The sequence below is a fragment of the Astyanax mexicanus genome, chromosome 23, assembly GCF_023375975.1.
Source record: "Astyanax mexicanus isolate ESR-SI-001 chromosome 23, AstMex3_surface, whole genome shotgun sequence".
Lineage (NCBI taxonomy): Eukaryota > Metazoa > Chordata > Actinopteri > Characiformes > Acestrorhamphidae > Astyanax > Astyanax mexicanus.
The window spans coordinates 15,397,469-15,421,004 of record NC_064430.1 but is presented as its reverse complement, the minus strand read 5'-3'; the positions used below and the strand labels follow the sequence as shown (position 1 = coordinate 15,421,004).

The 23,536-nt window shown below is 41.7% G+C and overlaps 1 protein-coding gene across 1 annotated transcript in view; it reads left to right on the top strand.

The window, feature by feature from the left end:
* Positions 1 to 23,536, top strand: part of otog (otogelin) — a 74,760-nt gene that overhangs the window by 34,677 nt on the left and 16,547 nt on the right. The window contains exons 24-39 of the mRNA XM_022668178.2: positions 11,386 to 11,493; positions 12,509 to 12,647; positions 13,634 to 13,768; positions 13,854 to 13,997; positions 15,303 to 15,422; positions 16,270 to 16,386; positions 16,567 to 16,723; positions 17,427 to 17,453; positions 17,600 to 17,767; positions 17,869 to 18,147; positions 18,291 to 18,399; positions 18,744 to 18,823; positions 19,137 to 21,745; positions 22,305 to 22,482; positions 22,600 to 22,748; positions 23,332 to 23,421. Coding sequence (XP_022523899.2) covers positions 11,386 to 11,493; positions 12,509 to 12,647; positions 13,634 to 13,768; positions 13,854 to 13,997; positions 15,303 to 15,422; positions 16,270 to 16,386; positions 16,567 to 16,723; positions 17,427 to 17,453; positions 17,600 to 17,767; positions 17,869 to 18,147; positions 18,291 to 18,399; positions 18,744 to 18,823; positions 19,137 to 21,745; positions 22,305 to 22,482; positions 22,600 to 22,748; positions 23,332 to 23,421 — 4,609 coding nt within the window. The remainder of the gene's footprint in view (positions 1 to 11,385; positions 11,494 to 12,508; positions 12,648 to 13,633; positions 13,769 to 13,853; positions 13,998 to 15,302; positions 15,423 to 16,269; positions 16,387 to 16,566; positions 16,724 to 17,426; positions 17,454 to 17,599; positions 17,768 to 17,868; positions 18,148 to 18,290; positions 18,400 to 18,743; positions 18,824 to 19,136; positions 21,746 to 22,304; positions 22,483 to 22,599; positions 22,749 to 23,331; positions 23,422 to 23,536) is intronic.

Genomic DNA, 23,536 nt, shown 5'->3' with positions numbered 1-23,536 from the left:
GCTATGAACATTTTAAAGTAAGCCGTGTTATTACTGCCTGTGGAGGTTGCACTATGGATGTAGGAACTCTTTGACTTTGTAAATTGTGTTTTGCTGATGTGCTGGTGTTTAGCCTGTGTAGGAGCACTAAAGGGATGTGAGTGTTTGTTTTGCTGTTGAGTTCACATATCAGCATTTTTTCTCTAGAATCAAGTACAGCACCTTTTTTTTATATATATAAAATTTCAAGTCTTGTCTCTCATCTTCAGGTTAAATTATGTGTTCTGTTGTTTTCCGAGGCTTTCTTTTAGCGTCTGTCCATGCATTATACAGGATTTTTTTATCAGGGAAGATGGGGTAAAGTAATTATTGTTAAACATTAGGACTGAACGATATTAGAAAAAAATGCAATATTAAAAAATACATAAATTTCACTAGCAGTCAATGATCCAACATTTCATGACATTAAGTAATGTACTCTGTCTATCCAAAAATAAAGCCACATAAATTAATAGGCAGATATCACATCCTGTGATTAGTTGTTTTCCTACCCCACTAAAGGTTCTGGGGTCATTTACTTTTTGTAAAATGCACTTTAAAAATCAATGTGTCGGTAAAAAAATTGTTAAATACTGTGGAAAAGGAGATTTCTCAGAAGGTGACTAGATTCATTTGAAACAGTTACCTCAGGTTGTTCGAGTCTGTGGCAAAGCATATTTATTAAACGAAATACAACAATCAAATCCAAAGACGAGCCAAAAGACGTTCAGCTACACAGTATATACACTACCGGTTAAAAAAAACATTTTTTCCCCTTTATTTTTGCCATTTAAGCTCTTCAGGTCCAGTCAATAGTCAGAAATGGTACAAAATCCAGTCTTTTCTTTATAGAAATTATAGACAAAGATATTAGGTGGTTTCTAAGATATATGCGATTCATCACATGTTTTTGGGGTGACTGCAGTGTAAAGTTAAGCCACCAATCTAATATCACTGATTTATGATGAGACTTTTTATCGTGTGCAAATCATGCCTATATTTTTATGATGTCCTGTAGTAAAATTACAATACTCCACCTCTCCAGGTAAAACAAATAGGCCGGATACTTATTTTGTACTCCCTCTCTTACTCTTTTCTTCTCCCACATTCCGACACATACCCAAAAATGCAGCCACTCTAACAGCCAAACTCCGAAAGCAGTCTGTCTGGTCTGGTAAAGTTCATTACAGTCAAAGTGTATTTTAGTGATATTTGATATGTGTGCCGCGCTCAGGCAGGACATGTTACTCTATGAACTTGTTCACACTGCTTGGATTTAATAGGTCAGGTTTTTTAAGGATTTCTTATTAAGGATTTTCCTCTCTTCCGAGTCTATTTAAACTTGGAGTAAATTAAACAAAGCTATGCATCCTTATTTAGTCTTTACTGAGTAACATGTGTGCACATGTACATGTGAATGAACTATTAGGAGACTGCCATATTGCTTGGCTGTTTATTATTATCAGAAAATGATAAAAAAAAAATATAATGATGTTTTACTCCTCAAATGAACCAGTGATATTGACATGGTGGTGGTGTTTGTGGTGTGCTGGTTTGTGTGGATCATATTCATTTAGTTTTTTATTAATTTTAAAATGTCTAGTTGTGTTCTCTAGAATGAATGAATGCCATGTGAGCTGTATTTGTGAAAAAAGTTAGAAACACATTAAAATAAAGACATTTATTTACACTAATAACTGTCTTTGCAATGTCAGATGTTACTTTGCAACATGTGTAATGCCCTGATAAATGCAGTTCAGCCACTGACCTAGTTTTAGAGTCTCTGTAAAACGCAAAATCCACCGTAGATCCTGTGTAAATCTATGTAAACACACAGAGATGGGTAGTCCAGGTCCAGAAAGTAAAAATCCACCCGACATCTTTTTCTGAATATTTTCTTTTACTAGCTACTGCAGGCAATGGAGGTTGAAAAGTTGAACAGTTTTATGTGCAGGATGCACATACAAATCAGAAAGACCAAAAATAGACAAAGAAAAAGTGGATTTAACAGAAAGACCATTCATTGTCCACTCAACTAGACAATTTCACTTAGCTGCTAAACCTTGTAGGTAATAAGTCAGAAACAGAAGTTCTGTTTTTTGTTGCTGCACACTTTGTGTTGGTCATCCTCTCGTCCTGAATCAGTGATCACAGGACTCTGCCTACAGGACTCTGTTGGTAGATAATTCTCAGCCCTGCTGTGACACTGAGGTGCTTAAAAACTCCACTCTAATCCACTCATACTAGCACAACACACACTAAAACATTACCAGCCCACCATCTAAATAATACCTGCTCTATGGTGGTCCTGTATGGTCCTAACAATTAAAGAACAGGATGAAAGGATGATAATAAAGTATGCAGCCCAACTATAATCTGTAATTGTAAGACAACATTTGCTCCATTTTGGTCAGAGGGGGTTTAAAAATATGGGATAATCGGTGTAGAAACAAGGAGGTGACAGTAATGTTATGCTTGATCTGTGTTTATAGCATCTCTGTTTCTTTCCCTCTGAGCTGTGCGTAAAGAGCATGAACAGCATGCTCATGCCACTTCTGGTAATGGAAGGTATAGGACAATTTTCATGAGCAGGTAAATTCCTACTCTAATGAAGGCAAGCAATTATGCCCCTAGCTGTACTGCTTATTTATTCTGTAAACAGGTGCACAGCTGGATCAAATGACTGATAAGCTGCTTAAAGGCATTCCTGCTGCCTGTATCACCAAATCAGCACATTCTCATTAGGCCAAACGCTAGAAAATAAAAGGTTTCATAAGATTGCTGTTCTATATCGTATCCTTTTTTTTAAGGTCAATTAGGTGGATGTTGAAATACTGTGTGCAGGTTAACCTACACATAATAGACCTGTTGCTAAGCTTTACATGAATTTGACAACTGGTGACTGTGTCTCTCAACTGGACTTGTTGTGTTTTAATCTGCCAGTCAATCGCATATCATATATTGTTTGGTGTGGCGTTAAGTAAGATTACGTCACTCATGATTGACGTATGTGCGGAGTTCCAAGAAGATGCCAAAGCTCAGTTACTAATGCCGAACTTGTTACAATGCAAACATGGGCCATTCCACTGAATCGGTGCCATTTCTGTCCCCAGGAAATTACATGTATAAATGTGCACACAAAATAACTTAAAAATACAATTTATTATTAAGCATAGTGTCTAGTACATTGACCCAATTGCAAAAGTAAGATATGTATTTAAAAAATAATAGAAACTACTTAGAACACTGAAAAAATTGCATTTGTTACCTGTCCCCACTCTCTAACCATAAACTCTTCCATGAAATATAATTTTTTTTTTCGTTTTCAAACAACAGTTTAAGTTCATGCTACATGGCTTGAAGTGCTCAAAGCTAGTCTACAAAACTTGACACTAAATGTGTCAAAACTACAACAACAATGCTGCCTAACTTGCTTCCGATGAAATAGCCATGCTGACCAAAAAGAGATGCTGAGAAAGGTAATGTCAGAAATTACTAAAACCACTAAAAACCGCAATGGCAAGCCTGACCAATTCCCGAAAAGACTAAATACACAGCAACAAGACTCAGGATGCCAGACAGAAAGACACCACTTTGAAGTTGGGAGGCTGAGGCAGAGGTTTTTTAAGTTAAATGGGGGACTATCAAGGAGAAAGAATGTGAGGGTGATCAGCTTACCCACTGTGTGAAAAGGCGAAACAATGCTTCCTAACTGAAGTTCGCAAAAGAAAGAGGCAGCATCAGTGTCAGTTGAGGTCAACGGGGCCAGACTACTCATCCTGGCATTCCCTGATGAAGATACAGGATCACAAATTCATGGTTATGTTCCCCCCTTTCTGTGCACTTTATTTGAGGGCTATAATGATTGCAGATCTGAAACAATACCTATGTATTTTGGATCAGACCAGAGCCAGCCCTGATATCTCGCTTCATTAGTCCCAAAGCTACACCTTGGTCTTGGTGCATGGTGTCGCACGACAGCAAGGGCAGGATGGAAGTTCTCACCACAAGTAATTTATACTAGATAGCGTCCGATTCTTTGCCAAATTGACTGTTCTGCATCTCTTAGTCCAAAGACTCTCAAAGTCTGTCAACTGGGCAAAGTGTCTTCCAGAGCATCATAAAGACATGTCTGACAACCAACGATCCTTCACCAAGAGGTGCAAAGGTCTGCAACGATTAGTCAAGGTAATCGACAATGTCGTTATAAAAATTTGTCCAAATGTTTATTGTCGATTAACCGTTAACCCTCTTGGGTCAAATAACTTGCCAGCATATCAAATTTGACATAGACTTTATAAGTGTGATGACTTTAAATGCAAACCTTCTATTAAACTTGTTTCTTCAGCGAGGTAAATAATCTGACTCTGGGGCATGATAGAAACTTTAACCCTTCATAGCCTTGTAACTCTAAATGTAAGTATCATATGATTTTTCAATAGGACAGAATTGAAGCCGCAGACTCTTCGGGTTTAGAAAATGCTTTTGTGTTGTAATATTGCAAAGATGTCATACATCAAAATAGCAAAACACTAGCCAGTTGTTGGACCCCAGAGAGCTAATTTGCAGCATTATACAAAGTACAGGGTGTAACGCGAGATGAGACGGGAGGCGGACGTTTAAACGGGTAAGACATGACTTTATTAAACAACAAGTAAACAAGTTGACCTGAGACAAAACAGGAGATGGGACAGAAGGCTTGACAAAGAAAGGAGACTGAACCGGGGACGTGACTGGAGACTGGACATTGGGCAAGACAGGAGACTGGACAGGAAATTGGACATTGGACGATGACTGAATGTGAGACATGACAGGTGACTGGACAGGACTAGACATGGGAACGGGAACAAAAACATTAACAGGAACAGACACGAAGACGGTGACAGGAACAGGCACAGAAAAACCAGACAAGACAGGAACCGGAACATAGACAGACACGGGGACCAGAACAGGAAGTGACATGGGGACCAAAACCACTTGGGGATGCCCAGGACTGGCTAAAGTCTGTGGGGTAGTCCATGGAGCCAGCCTGGGCAAAGTTCTTGGGCTGGAGTCCGGGGGCTTAGGGGCAGACCTGGGTACACGGGGTTTAGGGCGTAACTTAGTCCTGGGTGCAGGGACTGGCATGGGTGTGGTGACAGGCCTCGCTGGCGACGCGAAGGCTTGGGCAGCAGGAGCTGGAGGCGCGGCAACTCGGGCAGCAGGAGCTGGTGGCGGTGCGGCGTCTCGGGCAGCAGGAGCTGGCGGTGCGGCGACTCGGGCAGCTGGAGCTGGCGGCACGGCGACTCGGGCAGCTGGAGCTGGCGGTGCGGCGACACGGACAGTAGACACTGGCGGTGCGGCATCTCGGGCAGCAGGAGCTGACGGCGCGGCGACTTGAGCAGCTGGGGCTGGCGGCGTGGTCGGCGCTGGAGCGGTGGGCACCGCTGGCACAGGAACATTGGCGGTGGGCACCGCTGGCATCGGCACATGGGCGGTGGGCACCGCTGGCATCGGCACATGGGCGGTGGGCACCGCTGGCACAGGAACATGGACGGTGTCTGGCACCGCTGGCATCGTAGCAGGAGCGGTGGGCACCGCTGGCATCGTAGCAGGAGCGGTGGGCACCGCTGGCACAGGAACATAGGCGGTGGGCACCGCTGGCACAGGAACATTGGCGGTGGGCACCGCTGGCACAGGAACATTGGCGGTGGGCACCGCTGGCACAGGAACATTGGCGGTGGGCACCGCTGACCTTGGAGCATGGACGGTGGCGGGCACCGCTGACACAGGAACATTAGCGGTGGCGGGCACCGCTGACACAGGAACACTCACATGAACAGACTTGGACCCTTGGGCTGTAGATGTCTGTGTGACGACTCGGGCTGCTGAAGACTGCACGGAGACTTGACCTAATTTCACCGCAGCGTATTCAGGTTCCGGGGTGGCAGTAGCAGTACAGTGTAGCGCCGTTGTCATGGGAACCCCGGAGCGAAGATCTGCTGCCGCTACGGGTGACTGGAAGCGCTGCTCGGCGGCCGCCGTGGAAGCTGGGTCTGCAGCCGTAGAAGATGCGAGCGCCGTAACAGCCAGAGAAACTTGACCCGTGGAATCAGGAGATGCTAACTGCGTTAGCCGCGTAGCCGTGGGAATGCCTGGAGCTGCAGCCGCTGGAGATGCTAACTGCGTTAGCCGCGTAGCCGTGGAAATGCCTGGAGCTGCAGCCGCTGGAGATGCTAGCTGCGTTAGCCGCGTAGCCGTAGAGGAGCTTGGAGCTGCAGCCGCCGGAGATGCTAGCTGGTTAGCCGCTGAAGCTAGCTGCGGAGCCGCCGAGGTGGAGCGCGCCCTGGGAGGCGGGTGGACGGAAGACGGCGTCTTGAAAGCCGGCGCTGCTGAAGATCGCTCCGGGACGTAGGCGGCCTCCTCCCGGAGACACGGAGGACATCTGAGAGCCGGAAGGATTAACTCATCCTCCGAACTAGACGCAGCTGCGAGGAGGTCCACGTAATCCCAGAAGTAGGGATCCTCACAGCCTGCGTTTCTGCCCGCCTCGTGTCCCCCGAGGCCGATAGCCCCAACAGTTAGCCCCCCCCCCCAAGAAAATCCTCCGAATTTTGGGACCTCTTAGAACGCCTAGCCCGAGGCCTTCTCCGGCCTCGAGGCCTCGGGTTTTCCTGCGCCGAGGTCCCAAAGGGGGCATGACGGATGGCCAGCCCGGATCCAACCCAAGGGTTTCCCGCATAAACGTCCATGGCGGTCGGTCTTTCTGTAACGCGAGATGAGACGGGAGGCGGACGTTTAAACGGGTAAGACATGACTTTATTAAATAACAAGTAAACAAGTAAACAAAACAGGGGAATAACGAAAATATCTATATACATAAACAAACAGGGAAAACCAACAAAGAACTAAGCTAAACTAAACAGATAATAACAAAACAAGGTAAGGGAATATATACAAAGGAATGATACGTAAATATATACAAAATAAACAAAGAAACAAACAAGAACTAAACGTGACTAGAAATATACAAGAAATAAAGGGAACTAGAAATAAACAAGAAACAAGCAGAGCGTGACGAAACCGTGAATAAACAATAGCTAACGTGGCGAGACAAAACGACAGAGGAAGGTGCAAAGACCGACCGCAAACGTAGACTAACAAGTACTATTTATACTAAACATGAAACAATGAACACCTGGGGAAACAGGTAACGAGGGGCGGAGCTACAAATTACACACACGTAATGGAAAAGTACAAGAGAAACACACTAGGAAACGGGGAAAACACAGGAAAACATAGCGAGGGCGTAACAGAGGGGACTCTCAACTCGTCTTGTGTCTCCAAAAGTGCCCAAACACAACAAATCACACATTTACTCACTAAATATCAGAACTTTCCATATTTAAAGGACAGTGTTCTGAACATTTGAAGGACATTTATATCCTATGTATTTTCATGTCTATTGATCAAAAGCAAAGTCAGAGAAAGCAAGAAACAGGAGCCATACTCAAAGCAAGCAGAGATGGAGGGTTTGGCAGAAATTATCGTTGACTAATCGACTAATTGAAAAAATTATTGACAGATTATTTCTAAACTAATCATTGGTTGCAGCCCTAGAGGTGCACTACCCAAAAGTAGGTGGTTCCTGAGATGTTGCAATACTTTAGCTGTTGGTTGCGATGGTGTTGTTAGGTGGTTGTAAGGTGCTGCTAGGCAATTGCTAAGCTCTTGCTATGGTATATCTATTGGTTGTTTAAATGATGCTTGCTAAAAATGATGGTTGCTAAAAAAATGCTATACGTTAGCCATTGGTTTCTGATGTGTTGCTAGGTGTTACCAGGTGGTTGATGAGGTGTTGCTATACTTTATCTGTTGGTTGCTATGGTGTTGTTAAGTGGTTGTAACGTGCTACTAGGCAATTGCTAGGAGCCATACCAAAGCAAGTACAAATGGAGGGTTTGGCAGGAATAATCGTTGACTAATAGACTAATTGGAAAAATAATCGGCACGTTATTCCTAAACTAATCATTAGTTGCAGCCCTAGAAGTGCACTACCCAAAAGTAGCCTATAAGAGCCTTTTTTTATAGGGCAACAGGGGAAGTACTGCGACTGTTTCTGGTGTTTGGGTTGCACTTTGCACAGTGAGTGTGAGTTTAATTATTTTGTTTTTACAGGTTCATTCTTTAGTGGGTTTTGAACTGACTAACCTGCTGTTATTGTTTGATGGTAACAGAGTGATGGAGATAAAGAGATTTTGTTTGAGAAGGAGAGCTACAGGCTATGTGATGATCATCAGCAATGCTTACAGTTCAGTTGTGATTATGGATTCTTTGAAGGTAGTAAGTGATCTAGCATTCTGGCGGGTTGAGAAAGAAAGCTGTTAACGCCTCCCTATCTGGGGTGTAAGTTTACGAAGTGCTCACACACACACTGCGCTGGGAACTTTCACTCTCATGACCCATTCAGGTCCCCGGGGCCAGTGAAAATGATTCAGACTGTAATATTACAAGATCCTTATCTGTAGAGAGAGAGAGAGACAGGGTGAGTGAAGGAGAGAAAACACTTTTTAACTGTGAGAATAAAATTCAGCTGTTTCTCTCAGTCTTTGCTATCCAGCCACGTACGCGTGTGTTGAACCAGCTAGACCAGGGGTGTCCAAACTTTTTTTCTTGGGGGCCAGAAGGAGAAATATATGTGCAGTCACGGGCCACAGACTCTGTAATAAAACAAATAATGAAATATACTACTTATAATAATACATTTTCTTGATTACTGTCATTTACACACCATTTTTCTTAATGTCTCCTAAAATTATACTACTAATTAGGCAACTGATTACTGACAAATTAAACATACACACACTGCCTTCTGAATAGTAATTTTTCCCAACATGCCTGACTACTTGGCCGGATTTCTGCGCCACAAATAAGCACTCTCACGCTTTTAGACTTTTTGGCCCGTTTTCCGTCCTACAACTGCGCACTCTCGCTGCTTTTAGACTCTTTGGTCTGTTTTATGCGCTACAATTGCGCATTCTAGCCGCTTTTAGACTCTTTGGCCCTTTTTCTGCGGTACAACTGCGCATTCTCGCCGCATATAGACTCTTTGGTCCGTTTCCCACAATACAACTGCGCACTATCCTCGCTTTTTAGACTTTTTGGCCCGTTTTCCGCGCGCCCATAGACTTCTCGCCGCATATAGACTCTTTGGTCTGTTTCACGTGCTACAACTGCGCATTCTCGCCGCTTTTAGACTCTTTGGCCCTTTTTCTGAGGTACAACTGGGCATTCTCGCCGCTTTTAGACTCTTTTTCCCTTTTTCTGAGGTACAAATGCGCATTCTCGTCGCTTTTAGACTCTTTGGCCCTTTTTCTGAGGTACAACTGCGCACTCTCTCCGCTTTTAGACTCTTTGGTCTTTCCTGTGCTAAAAATTGCGCATTCTCAACGCTTTTAGACAGTTTGGCCCGTTTTCTGACATTAATAAAAATTCATTTTATTTCTAAAATACCTTATGGGCCGCAAATGGCCTGCAGGCCGTAGTTTGGACACCCCCTGAGCTAAACTATGTGGAGGTATCCTGTCATATATTGTTTAAAATGAGCTTTTCTCAGGACTGTATTTGTGGTGAAATTTGAAAGTGCTTTTCCTAAAGAAAGTGCTCTGATAAAGATTAGTTACTAAGGTGTTGCTATGTGTTATCCGTTGCTAGTTGGTTTCTGAGGTGTTGCTATATTTTAGCTGTTGGTTGCTATGATGTTGGGTGGTTGTAAGGTGCTGCTAGGCAATTGCTAAGCTCTTGCTATGTTATATATATATATTAGTTATTCAAATGTTGGTTGCTAAGATATTGCTATCCGTTAGCCATTAGTTTCTGAGGTGTTACCAGGCAGTTGTTGAGATGTTGCTATTGTTTAGCTGTTGGTTTGCATGGTGTTGCTAGGTTGTTCCTGAGGTGTTACTGTATTTTAGCTGTTGGTTGCTATGATGTTGTTAGGTGGTTGTAAGGTGCTGCTAGGCTATTGCTAAGCTCTTGCTATGGTATATCTATTAATTGTTTAAGTGTTGCTAAGTGGTTGCTTAGATATTGCTATACGTTAGCCATTGGTTTCTGAGGTTTTGCGAGGTGTTACTTGGTGGTTGATGAGATTGCTATACTTTAGCTGTTGGTTGCTATAGTGCTGCTAGGTGGTTCCTGAGATGTTGCTATACTTTAGCTGTTGGTTGCTGTGGTCTTGCTAAGCAGTTGTAAACTTTTGCTAGGCAATTGCTAAGTTCTTGCTATGGTATTGCTCTTGGTTGCTAAGCGGTTGCTTGGATCTTGCTATGACATAGCTGTTGGTTGTTAAATGATGCTAAGCGGTTGCTAAAGTATGGAATTTGTGTTATTAACTTTGGTTTTGCTAAGTGTGGGTGGGGGATAAATGCATTTTTCATTTTTGTTCATGCTGCATCAGTAATTAGTAATATAATACAGGAAATTGACAAATCCTGCACCTAACAGCTGGGGTTATGCATAGGGCTCAGCCAGGATCTACTACTCACTCAACTAACAACAATAGCAAAACCACCACAATCTGATACTGGCTCGACAAGAATCCAGAAGCACAGCCTAACACTATGTTCATGGTCCATTGCCTCAACTGCCAAGTAACAGACCTACCAAAAAATAACCTATGAACAAACAGAATCCCTCCTTAATCTAAGCTCACTTCCTTTAACTATGGCAACAACACACTTACCTAAGCACAATCACACACAATAAATCACATTATAAGTTGCGTGAGCAGAACACAGCAACCACTACCATCTGATACTGGCTCGACAAGAATCCAGAAGCATAGCGAACTATGTTCATGGTCCGTGCCTCAACTGCCAAGTACTCAGACGTCTACAAAAACTCATGAGACAAATTATTACAAGAGCAGGACCACACCAATCCCCTTCATCCAAACTCTAACACAAACTTCAGTGCAAGCTCTTCTCAGGGGTCATCAGGCAGGCACCTTCCTTCGTCAGTGTTTCGCTGAATTAGGCCCACGACACCTCCAGAAGGCTCAACAGTGAAGTCTGGCGTCCCAGACCCACCCCCCTCCAAGCTTGCTGTAGAAGCACAACCTCACTCCCTTCCCCACACAGCCTCAGCCCTTCTGAACCACAACCACTGACTAGATCTTTCAGCTACATCTGACTCCTTCACTACAGTCCTTAGCACACAACCTCTAATTCCGAATTCAGACAGCAGTCTATAATACAACATGTAATACAGTAATACTGCATACAGTACCTGCATTTAAGCCTTTCAACACATACACCCACAAACATTTCACACACACAATAACACTGCATATTTGCTGCAAGTTGTCTGTGTGTGTTTATTTTCTAGGCTTTTGAAGCATGGTGATGAGTGTTTTGAGCCCGTTGCTTGTCCGTGTTTATGGAAGGGCAAAGAGTATTACCCAGGAGATAAAGTGTCCTCTACTTGCCACCTCTGGTAAGTGTTGTTTTATTCATTCAAGTTCAAGGCCTTCACTTGCTCATGTTAATCAAATATTCTACTATAAAAACATATATTTAGCAGTACTGCACATTTTAGCTTGCTGAAATCATGACACAAAGTGGCACTATGTACAGCCATGCCAATAAAACACATTCCTCTACCCTCAATAAAGCACCTCTTACTGCACTGAAGCTACTTAAATATTACAGTTGTATTTTACATTGGTCAATCCAGTGAGTGATGTGGAATACATGCTTTTTAAGCTTGGCACAAGGTAGCTATGTGCCAAGCTATTTTGCACCAGGAGTGGCATAAAGTTTTCCAAAAGCAGTGTGTAAGATTGGTGGAGGAGAACATGCCAAGATGCATGAAAACTGTGATTAAAAACCAGGGTTATTCCACCAAATATTGATTTCTGAACTATTAAAACTTTATGAAAATGAACTTGTTTTCTTTGCATTATTTGAGGTCTGAAAGCTCTGCATCTTTATTGTTATTTCATTCAAATAAATGCACTAAATGACAATATTTTTATTTGGAATTTGGGAAAAATGTTCATTTTATTCAAACATATACTTATAAATAGTAAAATCAAAGAAACTGATTCAGAAACTGTATATACACAGGTTTTGGTACTGTGTCTGTTATTGGGTGAAAAAGTAAAGAAAATAAGAAATTAAGAGAACTCTTGTAGCAGTATGTGTATTTGTATTGGAAATGTGTGATTGAAAATCAAACTGAAAAAAATATGGATATGGCTGTGTTGTTGTTTGCCAGTTCAAAATAATGCAGTAGTTCTCTGAATCAGACCCGGAGATGCTTATATGCTTAAATCTGCTCTAGTTTCTACGGAACTTTGATAAATAGGTGCCAGTGTAATTAAAAACAACATATATCATATAATATAGAATACAATACAATAAGTGCCATACCATTTCTTTCTGTTACAATTCACTTTTATAATGGTATTCTATGGACAGAATAAAAGAGTGTGTTTGTTTTGTGTTAGTGTGTGTCAGCAAGGCACATTCCAGTGCGAGTTCCGGCCATGTCCCTCAATGTGCACTGCATATGGAGATCGACATTACCGTACATTTGATGGACTGCTGTTTGATTATGTTGGAGCCTGCAAGGTTTACCTGCTAAAGGTGAGAGAGTGGGCAGTTTATTGTTGATCGTGAAACCATACTTTGTTTTATATCGTTACAGATATATTAACATACAGTACCAGTCAAAGATTTGGACACACTTTCTCATTAATATTCTTCTTTATATGCAGTTGGGTAGTAGACAGAATTAGTATGAATAAAAAACCCAACCCAGGCAGTTTGGGACAAGTGATTCGTTGCACAGAGTGAAGGAAAGCAGTTAACAAGAGCTCAGCACCTCTAGAACTTCTTTAATCTCTTAAAACCCAAACTCATTTTTAATGTCTCTTTGCTATTTGGGCTGATTGGCACCTGATTAGTGTAAAAACAAAGAATGATCTTTTTACATTATGTAGTTTAAAAAAAAAATGTGTCCACATATGAGGACTTTAGTTTTATGTTTCAATAGAACACAATGAAGTCGCGATTAGTAACAATGTGCAGGACATTTATTTGGTGCCTAAACACAGCAGTTTTTTGCCTGAGTGCAAAACAAAAGTATTAACAACAATTGTGCCCCTTTGAGCAATATGGCTCATTTAAAGTAAAAAAAATGTTCATTTCTAAACAAAATCAAAACTGTAACATGTTAAACTCTTCGGCCACCACTAGGGTAACAGTATATGGCCTTATATACCCTTGTAGAGCAGAATTTAGTGTTGTGGTCTACACATGTCCACACATGTGGACGCCAGGTCATAGAAGGTTAAGGCATTCCAGGATTTACCTCATGAAGCCAGCTGAGAGAATAATGCCAAGGGTGGGCAAAGAATCATCATTCATAACTTTATATGGATTCCTTCATAGCTTTGACATCTTTCAAATTAATCTACAATGTAGAAAATAAACAAAATAAAAACATTAAACAAGAAAGGGTGTGTCCAAACCTTTGGCTGTATTCTGTTAAATATTTTGTACATAAATCTAATATTTTTCTCTTTGTCTGTCTGTGCATTTGTCTTCATGTTCATGTGTGTGTGTGATAGAGCTCAGCTGATGTAATGGTTAGTGTCACAACCGAGAATATAGACTGCTTTGAAAGTGGTGTGATCTGCAGGAAAGCTCTTCTCATCTCGGTTGGAAGATCCTTCATTGTGTTTGATGACGAAACTGGCAAACCTGTGAGTGATCCACCTAATGCATTTATTCTGTTTCATCAGTTTTAACTGATCAAATCAAACTCATGATTGTTTTTTCTGTGTGCAGAGTCCATCCAGCGTGATTGACAGGCAGAATGTGTTGATATGGAGTGCTGGGTACTTCACCATCGTTCACCTGTCTCAGTATGAGCTGTCAGTGCTTTGGGACAGAAAAACCACCATACATATACAGGCTGGACCCCGCTGGCAGGTCACACAGACACACAGACGCACAGCAAACACATGCAACACATGCACACTTCCACTAACGATTATTGTCTTACTAATCCACTAAATATTGATTATTAAATGAGTGATCTAAACTGAAAGCAGAAGCATTTCTGAGTGGAGAATGGAAAAAATACTGTGTTTAATGGTACAAGTGTATTGGAACGACCATCCCTGCTAAGCCTAATATATTCATTCTAAAAACTGGGGTATCGGGTCACTTTTCACGTGAGTTCCTCTGGCCAAGTCACACGCCTTAAGGTACTTACGTCACATGTACAGCCTCTAAAAGAGGATCCGGCTTAGTTTTACTGATTGCGAGCGGCTGGTGGAGCAATGGAGACTTCAGAAGTGGAAACTCAGAGCTCAGTAGCTCATTCACTCATAGTAAAAAAAAACAAAGTGTGTAGTTGAAGTCAAGTTTCTGAATGAGTGCGCTCTCCACTCTCTCTCTCTGACTGAACATAACCTGGAATCGGATTAATCTGCTCTGAAAAGAGACTGCATCACACCGGCCCAGTTTAAAATGATTCTTCTGCATGCTCGGTGCAATTACCCATTCTCACCAGAGAGGGCCCTAAATCCCAAAACTTATGGACAACAGCTTTTAATCACATCGTGCACCAAATTCTACTGTTGTGTCTCATGACTTTTGCCATATCCAATAGAAGTTAAAGAATGGCTTAAGAATCCTACATTAAAAGTGGACAGTATTGTCCAAATGCTGCTGGTCTCCGCAATCATTACCACCCACTGTGCTGTCCACTGTGTGTGGTAATGACTTATATGACGTATTCCTGGTACACATGTGACACTGTGGATTGAGGAATTTTAAAAATGCCTGATCAAATTTTGAAATAGATTGGTTGATCCATCTTGTTCTTACTACCACTATCAGGCCTTACTCAGCCATGAGTACACTGTTGTTAATCCTCACTCACACAAGATAGCACCTCACAATGTATACCGTTCCAGGCTGTGGCCAATTCCAATGAGTTATTACTTTGTCGTCAATTTACATACTGATATCCCAAGACTTTAGGCATGTCACTGTACATCATAAATGTACAACCAGTTATAATTTGTTAACACAAAATATTCCTTTAATACTTTTATTATTTACATGGTTATTTACTTGTAGTTTGATTGAGTATTAGTGAATGTGTAATACATGATAAAAAAACAATTACATTGTTTTACCATAACTCTGTTGTTGCCCAATCAATTAAGAAAGTATTGTTAGTCTTTTTAAAACTCATTTAAATGTGTTTATGCTCTATGTTTTCAGGGTAAACTCTCTGGATTGTGTGGGAACTTTGATCTGAAAACAGTGAATGAAATGAGAACACCAGACAACATGGACTCAGCAACACCACAGGAATTTGGCAACAGCTGGACCGCAGCAGAGGCAAGGCAAACACACACTGTACCAAAAACCTAAACCATTTAGTCATAAATATTTTTATTTCTGCAGTTGTCTCTGATAAATGATAGAAATGGATGCGTATACAGCTCCAGAAAAAACAGACCACTTCAAAATGTTCAATTTATTTGATTTTACTATTTATAGGTATATGTTTGAGTACAATTAATATTTTTGTTTTTTCTATGAACTACTGACTACTATATTGTCTTTTAGAGCATTTATTCCACATAGAAAATGAGAAATAAAAAAAACAAAACAAAAAAGAGGCTTAAAGGCCTCAAATAATGCAAAGAAAGATTTTTAATAATGTGTGCTTTCGTGGGCATTGGCATGCTCTCCACCAGTCTTTCACACTGCTTTTGGTAACATTGTGCAGCTCCTGAACTACAAAAATATTAAAGAGAAGAAATAGAAAGTAACAAAGTGTTGACAATGCAAAAAAACTAAAATGTATTCTTGTCAAAAATCTATTATTTAAACAAGTTTGCTGATGTATTTAAACCATAAAAAAATATTTTCAAACTTTCCATAATGAGCCAAGGTAAGGTTAAAAAGAGACGTGAAGAATTTCTGAAAAGACCTCTTTAAATGTAGATAAATAATCTGTTCACATCTTTAATCACCTACTTAAAATAACTCGCTTGTTTCTAAAAATGTTACCCATCTTCTGTTTTTTCAATTGTATATAAGGCTATAAATGTGAGAAACACCCATTTTTCTATATGGAGTTGTATTTATGATTATTTTTTTCTCACATACACTAACTCACTTTCTCTCTCTTTTTTCGTGTGTATGTGTATGTGGTTGTATGCATGATTTTGTTCATTAGTGTGTTAACAGTCCTGATATAAGGCATCCGTGCAGTTTGAACCCTCTCCGTGAAGCCTTTGCTAAGAAGCAGTGTGGGATTTTGCTCAGTGAAGTGTTTCAAGTGTGTCACCCGGTGGTGAGTAAAGAAATTACACACATCAGTATTTACAGCAGGAGAGCTTTATGCAGCTGTTTACTTGCTGCATTGTTATGTGCTTGTAGGATTGTGTGTGCTGTCTGGCAGGTACTATGTACTGTATTTTATGTATGTTTGCATATCCTATATATATTGAAATGCGTCTGATTTGTCGTGTAGGTGGATGTAACATGGTTCTATATGAACTGCCTGGCAGACACCTGCGGCTGCAGTCGTGGTGGGGACTGTGAGTGCTTCTGTTCCAGTGTGGCAGCCTATGCTCACCGCTGCTGTCATCAAGGGGTCACTGTTGACTGGCGCTCCCCCTCTCTCTGCCGTGAGTCGTTGTGCTATAAAATCATTTGTAAAGCCCCACTGTTATAAAAATTATTTCAGTATTCAAAATATTGTCATTTAGAGCGTTTATTTGCAGAAAATGAGAAATAGCTGAAATAACAAAAACAAGATGCAGAGCTTTCAGACCTCAAATAATGCAAAGAAAACAAGTTCATATTCATAAATCTTTAAGAGTTTAGAAATCAATATTTAGTGGAATAACCCTGGTTTTTAATCACAGTTTTTGGATAACCTTATTCCACTCCTATGACAAAAATTCAAGAGGATCTCCGTGGAAACTCGTGCCCAAAGTATAATTACAGTGTGTGGCAGTGGACAAATTGCTATTTTATTAAACACGAGGTGACGAAACTTAGAAATTTGCATCCAGATGTGACTAAAATTACCGGAAGACCACGGAGTTCACCGAAAAACATTAGGTAATTCAGCCTGTAATTTTCTCAGAGGACGTCTGAGTAAAATACATACGTACATGGTTGTTCCGGACTGGAACAAAATCTCAGAGGACCCCCCCATAAAGGAGTCAATTACCCCAGGACCCCCTGTGAAACTATTCTTATCCGTATAGGGCTATAGAGAGCAGATTTTGCATGTGTTACCAGCTCAAAAACAGACTTGTAAAGAAACAGGGAATAGCTGGATGATTCAAATTAAAATAATTGTGTTTTTGTTTCTATTTCCAGCATATGACTGTGAATACTACAACAAAGGTAAGCATACATCTATATAGTCAACCTTGCACAACATTAAATGATCTCTAATCTTGTAGTTATTGGCTGTGTGTAAATGTGTGTGTGTGTGTGTGTGTGTGTGTGTGTGTGTGTGTGTGTGTGTATGTGTGTGTGCATGTTCACAGTTCTAGGTAAAGGCCCAATCAGGTTGATGCCATTTCGGGAGAGGAACTTGACGTTAGCAGCCAATCAGACAAGTGGAATGGTGTACATGAGGAGAGGATTGACCGGTACCGATGGGATTGTGACGATGTTCATGATGACCCCAGGGCTCAGCAAGATCCGGCCACATGGTAAAACATACACAAGCTCAAATGCATCATATACTGAACTATAATTTTCTTCAAATCTCCCTACATAATTTGAGTTGAATGATGCTGTTTCTCTGCTTCAGACTCATCGCTAGTATCGTTGGAAGCGCTGGATAGGCCAAACTTCTTCCTCCATGCAGAACGCAGTGGCCAGTTAAAACTGCGCAAGTGGGAAGAGAGCAGGGCATTCTGGGATGCAGCAACATTTATACTGCATAGGAACACTTGGATCTCTGGATTTGATTCACTGGAATCACTAATGTGGCCTGGATTCTTCCTGCACTACATGCTGTCAAGACTCCAGCTCCTAAAGTACATTCACTCAGATCGCTACCGCAGAGCTACTCTCTTCAAACTTATCAGTAAGTCAGTGGATAAACACATGGGCATGATCAAACCTACTGATAAAACTTGTGGATTGTGCAAGGGTCAGCTGTTCACACCCAAAGACATACACGTTCAAGTCGTTGTGCTTTATTTGAATATTGTTATTTTATTTTCTCAGAGACTACCACAGTGGGTCCTCAGTGCCAGTGGCGATATGAGTCCTGTGTAAATCCATGTTTTAGGACATGCAGTGATCCATCTGCTCGAAGCTGTGTCTCCATTCTAAAGTAAGTCCATGCATTTTTATATTTTAATGCTGTGTTAAGAAGTAAGGTCATACACATGTTACATGCAATCCTGTCTCTGCTTTAACCTATTTAAGGATCGGTATAAATGTGTAGATATTATTTATAAATATATAAATATATAACAAAGTTTGTTAAGTGCACGAAGGATGAGGTACGCTAATGTCAGCAATCAGATGTAAATGGCTTTACAAACATGGTTTAGAATTAAGTAATGAAGTATTATCCTGGAATGTATAGAAGCAAACAGACATACACACACATACACACTCATACATACTGTATCTTACTGTCAGCTTATATGTGTTGTGTTTCTGCTTCTGCAGGGTTGAAGGATGTCTCCCTGAGTGTCCAGCTCACATGGTTCTGGATGAGGTCACTCAAAGATGTGTCTATCTGGAGGATTGTAAGCTAATTTTACACATTACATTACTGCTTATCCATTTGGCAATAATTCAATCTGAGTTTACGTTACCATCTCTGCACACTCTCTGGATTATACTGGATTATATTAATTATCATGTAATTTAAATGAAGCTAAGAGGCTGAACAAACACTTAAACATACACAATGGCATAACTTTAAACAATGCCCCTCTGGTATCCTTGATGCATATCCTCGATGCAACTATCAAAACTAGCATTAATCAATGCTATCAGCTTGCTATGAGCTGTCATTGTGTATGGATGGATAATAGATGGTGTTGTGTTTGTGTTTAGGTATTAAGCCCCCAGTGATACTTCCAGACCTCATTCCAACACCTACTGATACCATCTTTTCCACATCCCTGGCTACATCAATGGTGTCCACCATGAGCAGCCTGGAAACAGAAACAATCAGCACAACTATTCAGACTACTCCAGAGCCTAGCAGTATAGCTACAACTACAACAACCATCACACACACTTCAGCAACGTTGTCCTTACCAAGCACCACTCTTGTGTCAGAGAAAACAGCAACAACATTGAAAACATCTGCTTCCTCATCAAAACCACTGAGCTATACCCCCAAAACCACTAGAATGCCCAGCACTGCCTCTCTTACTCCCCTCATCACGGTCAGGACGAGAACGGCATCTGCATCGGTCTTGCCGCCAATGACCACAACTCTAAAACCAGCGGTGTCTTCTTCACCATCTATCAGCACCAGGTCAACTGTAGCCTCCAGTGCAGATCTACCCTACCCCAGTTCTACAGAACAGCCCAGCAGAGTGAGCGCTCCTCCTGAAGTATCTCCTCTTTCAGTATCTACCAGTAGAATCACCACTGAATACACTTCCCCAACATTCCGAGTGTCACCTCTGAGCACCACCAGGACTGAACCCGCCACGGTTTCTCAACTTTCCACTATTACTACCAGAACAACAAAGCCCACTGGGCTGTCTACAGACAGTCTAGAGCCTTTTAGTGCTGAAACCCCACCAGTAACCAAAGCTCCTGCATTAGAGTTGAGCACTTCTGCCACCACAGCACAGCCAACTGTATCAGCTCCATTACACAATCTCACTGTCACTCTACCTACATTCGCTCCAGCACATTCCACAGAGTTCACCACCGCAGTCAGCGCCCTCAGCACTCTGAAAACAACACCAATGAGAGGCACTGAAAGCACAGAACCATCGTTGGCACACACCACCGAGAAAACCATGCCGACTTCCTTCGCTTCAGCAAAAACGTCTACGACTTACCTCCCAGCGAAACCCAGTGAGACAACTCTCCCCGCAGAACCAGCATCCTCTGTGCCTGAGACTTCTACGTCAGAGCAACCGGTAACCTCAAAGGTATCGTTAATGGATGTATCCACAGAATTAGCCCAGCCATTGACAACGATCACAGAGGTGTCTTCTTTTGGAATTCCTGTAGAAGAGAAAGTGGAAACCGCAGCCACAACAACCTATCAGCCAATGTCTACACTCTCGACGTTCTATACCACTGGTGGACCTTGGTCTCCTGTTGCTGAATTTTCTGCAGAACCTTCACATACGTCTGGGTCTGGGACAACACCGACCACCACATCTACTCATCCAGCTCAACCAGAAGATCTTCCTCAAACCACCACCAAAGCTGAAGTACCTCCACTAACCACGCTCACCACTGTTGTACTGTCCCCTACGGCTTCTACCACCTCAACTCTTACTCCATTAGATGTTTCAACAACTTATTCAGCAACTTCTAAAACTTCCGAAACTCCTCCAGCGACAGTGACAACTGCTACCGTATCTGCAGTCACCAGTGAAAGTTCAACAGAGTCCAGCTTGAGTCAGTTCTCAGAGTCATCATCATCTTCAACCACCTCAACTTCTGCTCACTTCATAGAGACGCTCAGCACATCTATTTTAAGTACAGTTGAGACTGAGACCAAAACCGAAACAACTGCCCATACCCCAGCATCAACCCTATCTGCTACCTCCACTACCTCAGCAATCATAGTGGTTCCAGAGATACCAACTACCACCATAGTTCCAACTACCACTATAGTCAGTACAACTGGGCCTACAACTGAGGAATCTCTCTCAACTTCAGCAGCCACTCAGTGGTTAGTCACCTCCAGCACAACCACCCAAAGCTCCATCACTGTACATCCTAAAACTGAGACGACTCATGTCCCTCCTCCTCACACTGACAGAGCTGCTCTTTCTACTACTGAAGCCACGCAACCATCATCACGGTCACCTCCACTGTACACATCCTCCACATCACCAGCTGAAATGTCCCCAATGACAGAGACGGCAACAGTGAGAGTCACACCCATACAAAGCTCAACCTCTTCCATCTCAAGCCCACAGACATCTGAGACCACTAAGGAAACACCTGTTTCTTCTCCAACAATCACAGAAAAGACCTCAACAGTTGCATTAACAACTACGGTGCCATCTGTCTCTGGTTCTTTGGAATCAACAGAGCCTGTATCCCATACTGCTCCATCGACTGTTCCTTTAACTGTCCCTTCAGCCCCAGAGATATCACCTCAAACACCTGAACCCACAACAGAAACTGGCCCCATCACACCCACATTACTCAGCACCACCACATCAACCACCAGTTCTGCAGTGCCATACGATACAACTACTGCTGCTGAAAGAGCTACCTCGTCTACCTCACCTACATCAGAGCGCCCACCAGACTGGATGACCTCGACAACACAAAAGACCACAGAACACCCACCTGCTCCTGACACACCCCAAACAGTTACCTCTACAACACTTGAGACAACAAGCCCTCCTATTGTGACGGAGATGACGCACTGGATGACTCCAACAGAGGAGGCTGGTTTAACCACAGTTTCATCCATGACCAAAGAGGGTGCTACTCCCAGCAAAATGTGCACTGTGAGTAATACATAAAATTACTTTAGACTTAGTTATAACCTTAGATATTAGGGCATGTCATCAAGGGTTCTGAGGCTGACACTAGGGATGCACCAAAATGTTTTTTTTTTGTAGTATAGTTGGCCAAATAATGAACGCAGTTTTTTGCAATTTCATTTATTTTGCCACATTTTTCACCATTGCATAAAATAAACAGCCTAATTGTATTTTGTCTTGCTTTTCAAAGAAAAAGTAACCAACAAAACTACAATATGAATTGTTTTATTGAACATTATACATTTTGAATATCCCAGCTATTTAAAAAAGCACCGAGATCTGCAGTTTTAAAAGCCTAAGTTCATTTAATACTCAACACTACAATTGTTGAATACATGCTCATTCTTTTTCCTACTGTAATTAAAGGCTGGTACATACCAGTGGCAATTCTATAATCAGAATAGTCTAATTTAGGTAGGTAAAGTGGGAAGCTACTTAAACCTCAGAATGGATTTCAGGGCTCCACTCACATCACTCAAAATGTTTGTGTGCTTGTTTGTGATGTTTTGTTCTGTCTTTGTAGCCGCCACATTCAGAGGTGATAGATGAGTGCACTAAGCTCATTTGTGTGAATGGTCAACTGCTCTTGTTCAACAAGTCCCAGAGCTGCCCCTATGACCCAAGTCCTCCAAACTGTGGCTTGCTGGGGTTCGCTGTGCTGGTCAATGGAGACAAATGCTGTCCAAAGTGGGACTGTCCATGTAAGAAATATACTATAGACTAAACACATTCAGTACTAAATTTACTGTGTTATTTAAAGTTTCTTCTTTATTTCTTTCTTTATTTATGTGTGTGTCTGTGTGTGTGTTGGTTTATAGGTCGGTGCTCAGTATTTCCAGATCTGAATGTGGTCACATTTGATGGGAATAATGTGGCTATTTTTAAAGCTGCATCATATGTTGTGACACAACTCCCAAATGAGACAGTTAGCATCCTGGTGCAGGAGTGCAACAGCTCAGACAACACAGTAAGACTGATAAATAACTTTCCCCTCATTCCTAATCCTGTTCTGTGGTGAACTTCTGCTTCTGTCCAATCTTCTTTCTTTTTTCCAGTTTTCCCATTTCTCTCAGAACTTAATATTTCAGATTATAGGGTCCATAATAAGCATATAATGTAGTTGTAGCGCTTGTTATTGTAGTAATTTGTTTAGTGTTCACTGCTGAAAAAACAAGTAAATTTTTTAGGTAGCTAGTTTTGGAGAGTCTCAGCTGGTTAACCAGCTTTTAATCAGCGTAGTGCCTCATGCTTGGTTATAGTAGTCTAAAAAAAGTTGTCTAAAAATCAAACTGGATCAGCATGGCCAACATTGGAGAAGCTGGCAGTGTTGGCAGCTCACCTATGCAGAATGCAAAGCAGTGCAGCTGGTGCTGTTAGTGGCTCACCTGTGCTCCCTCATCTGCTGAGTTACCATGGACAGTAGGTACAGATCCCTCTGTCAGACGAAGTCTGCTGGTTAATCCTGTGCTGTCTGACCTTTTCTAACAAAATGTTGAATCCATCCATCTATCCATCCATCCAATATTCTTATTCTTGTTTTTTCTCTGCAGCTTGTGTGGAATTTCACTAACCTCTGCCTGGCAGCTCTAAACATAACACACGAATCCAATCAGGTGCTCATCAATCGGCTACAGAGACGCGTAAGTATCTGTTTGGACACTCTAATTTTAGTCTACATTTAATTAATTAATTTTAGTGTGATTGTAATATTTATCATGTAAATACATGTCATTGCTGTCCAATAAGAAAATCAAG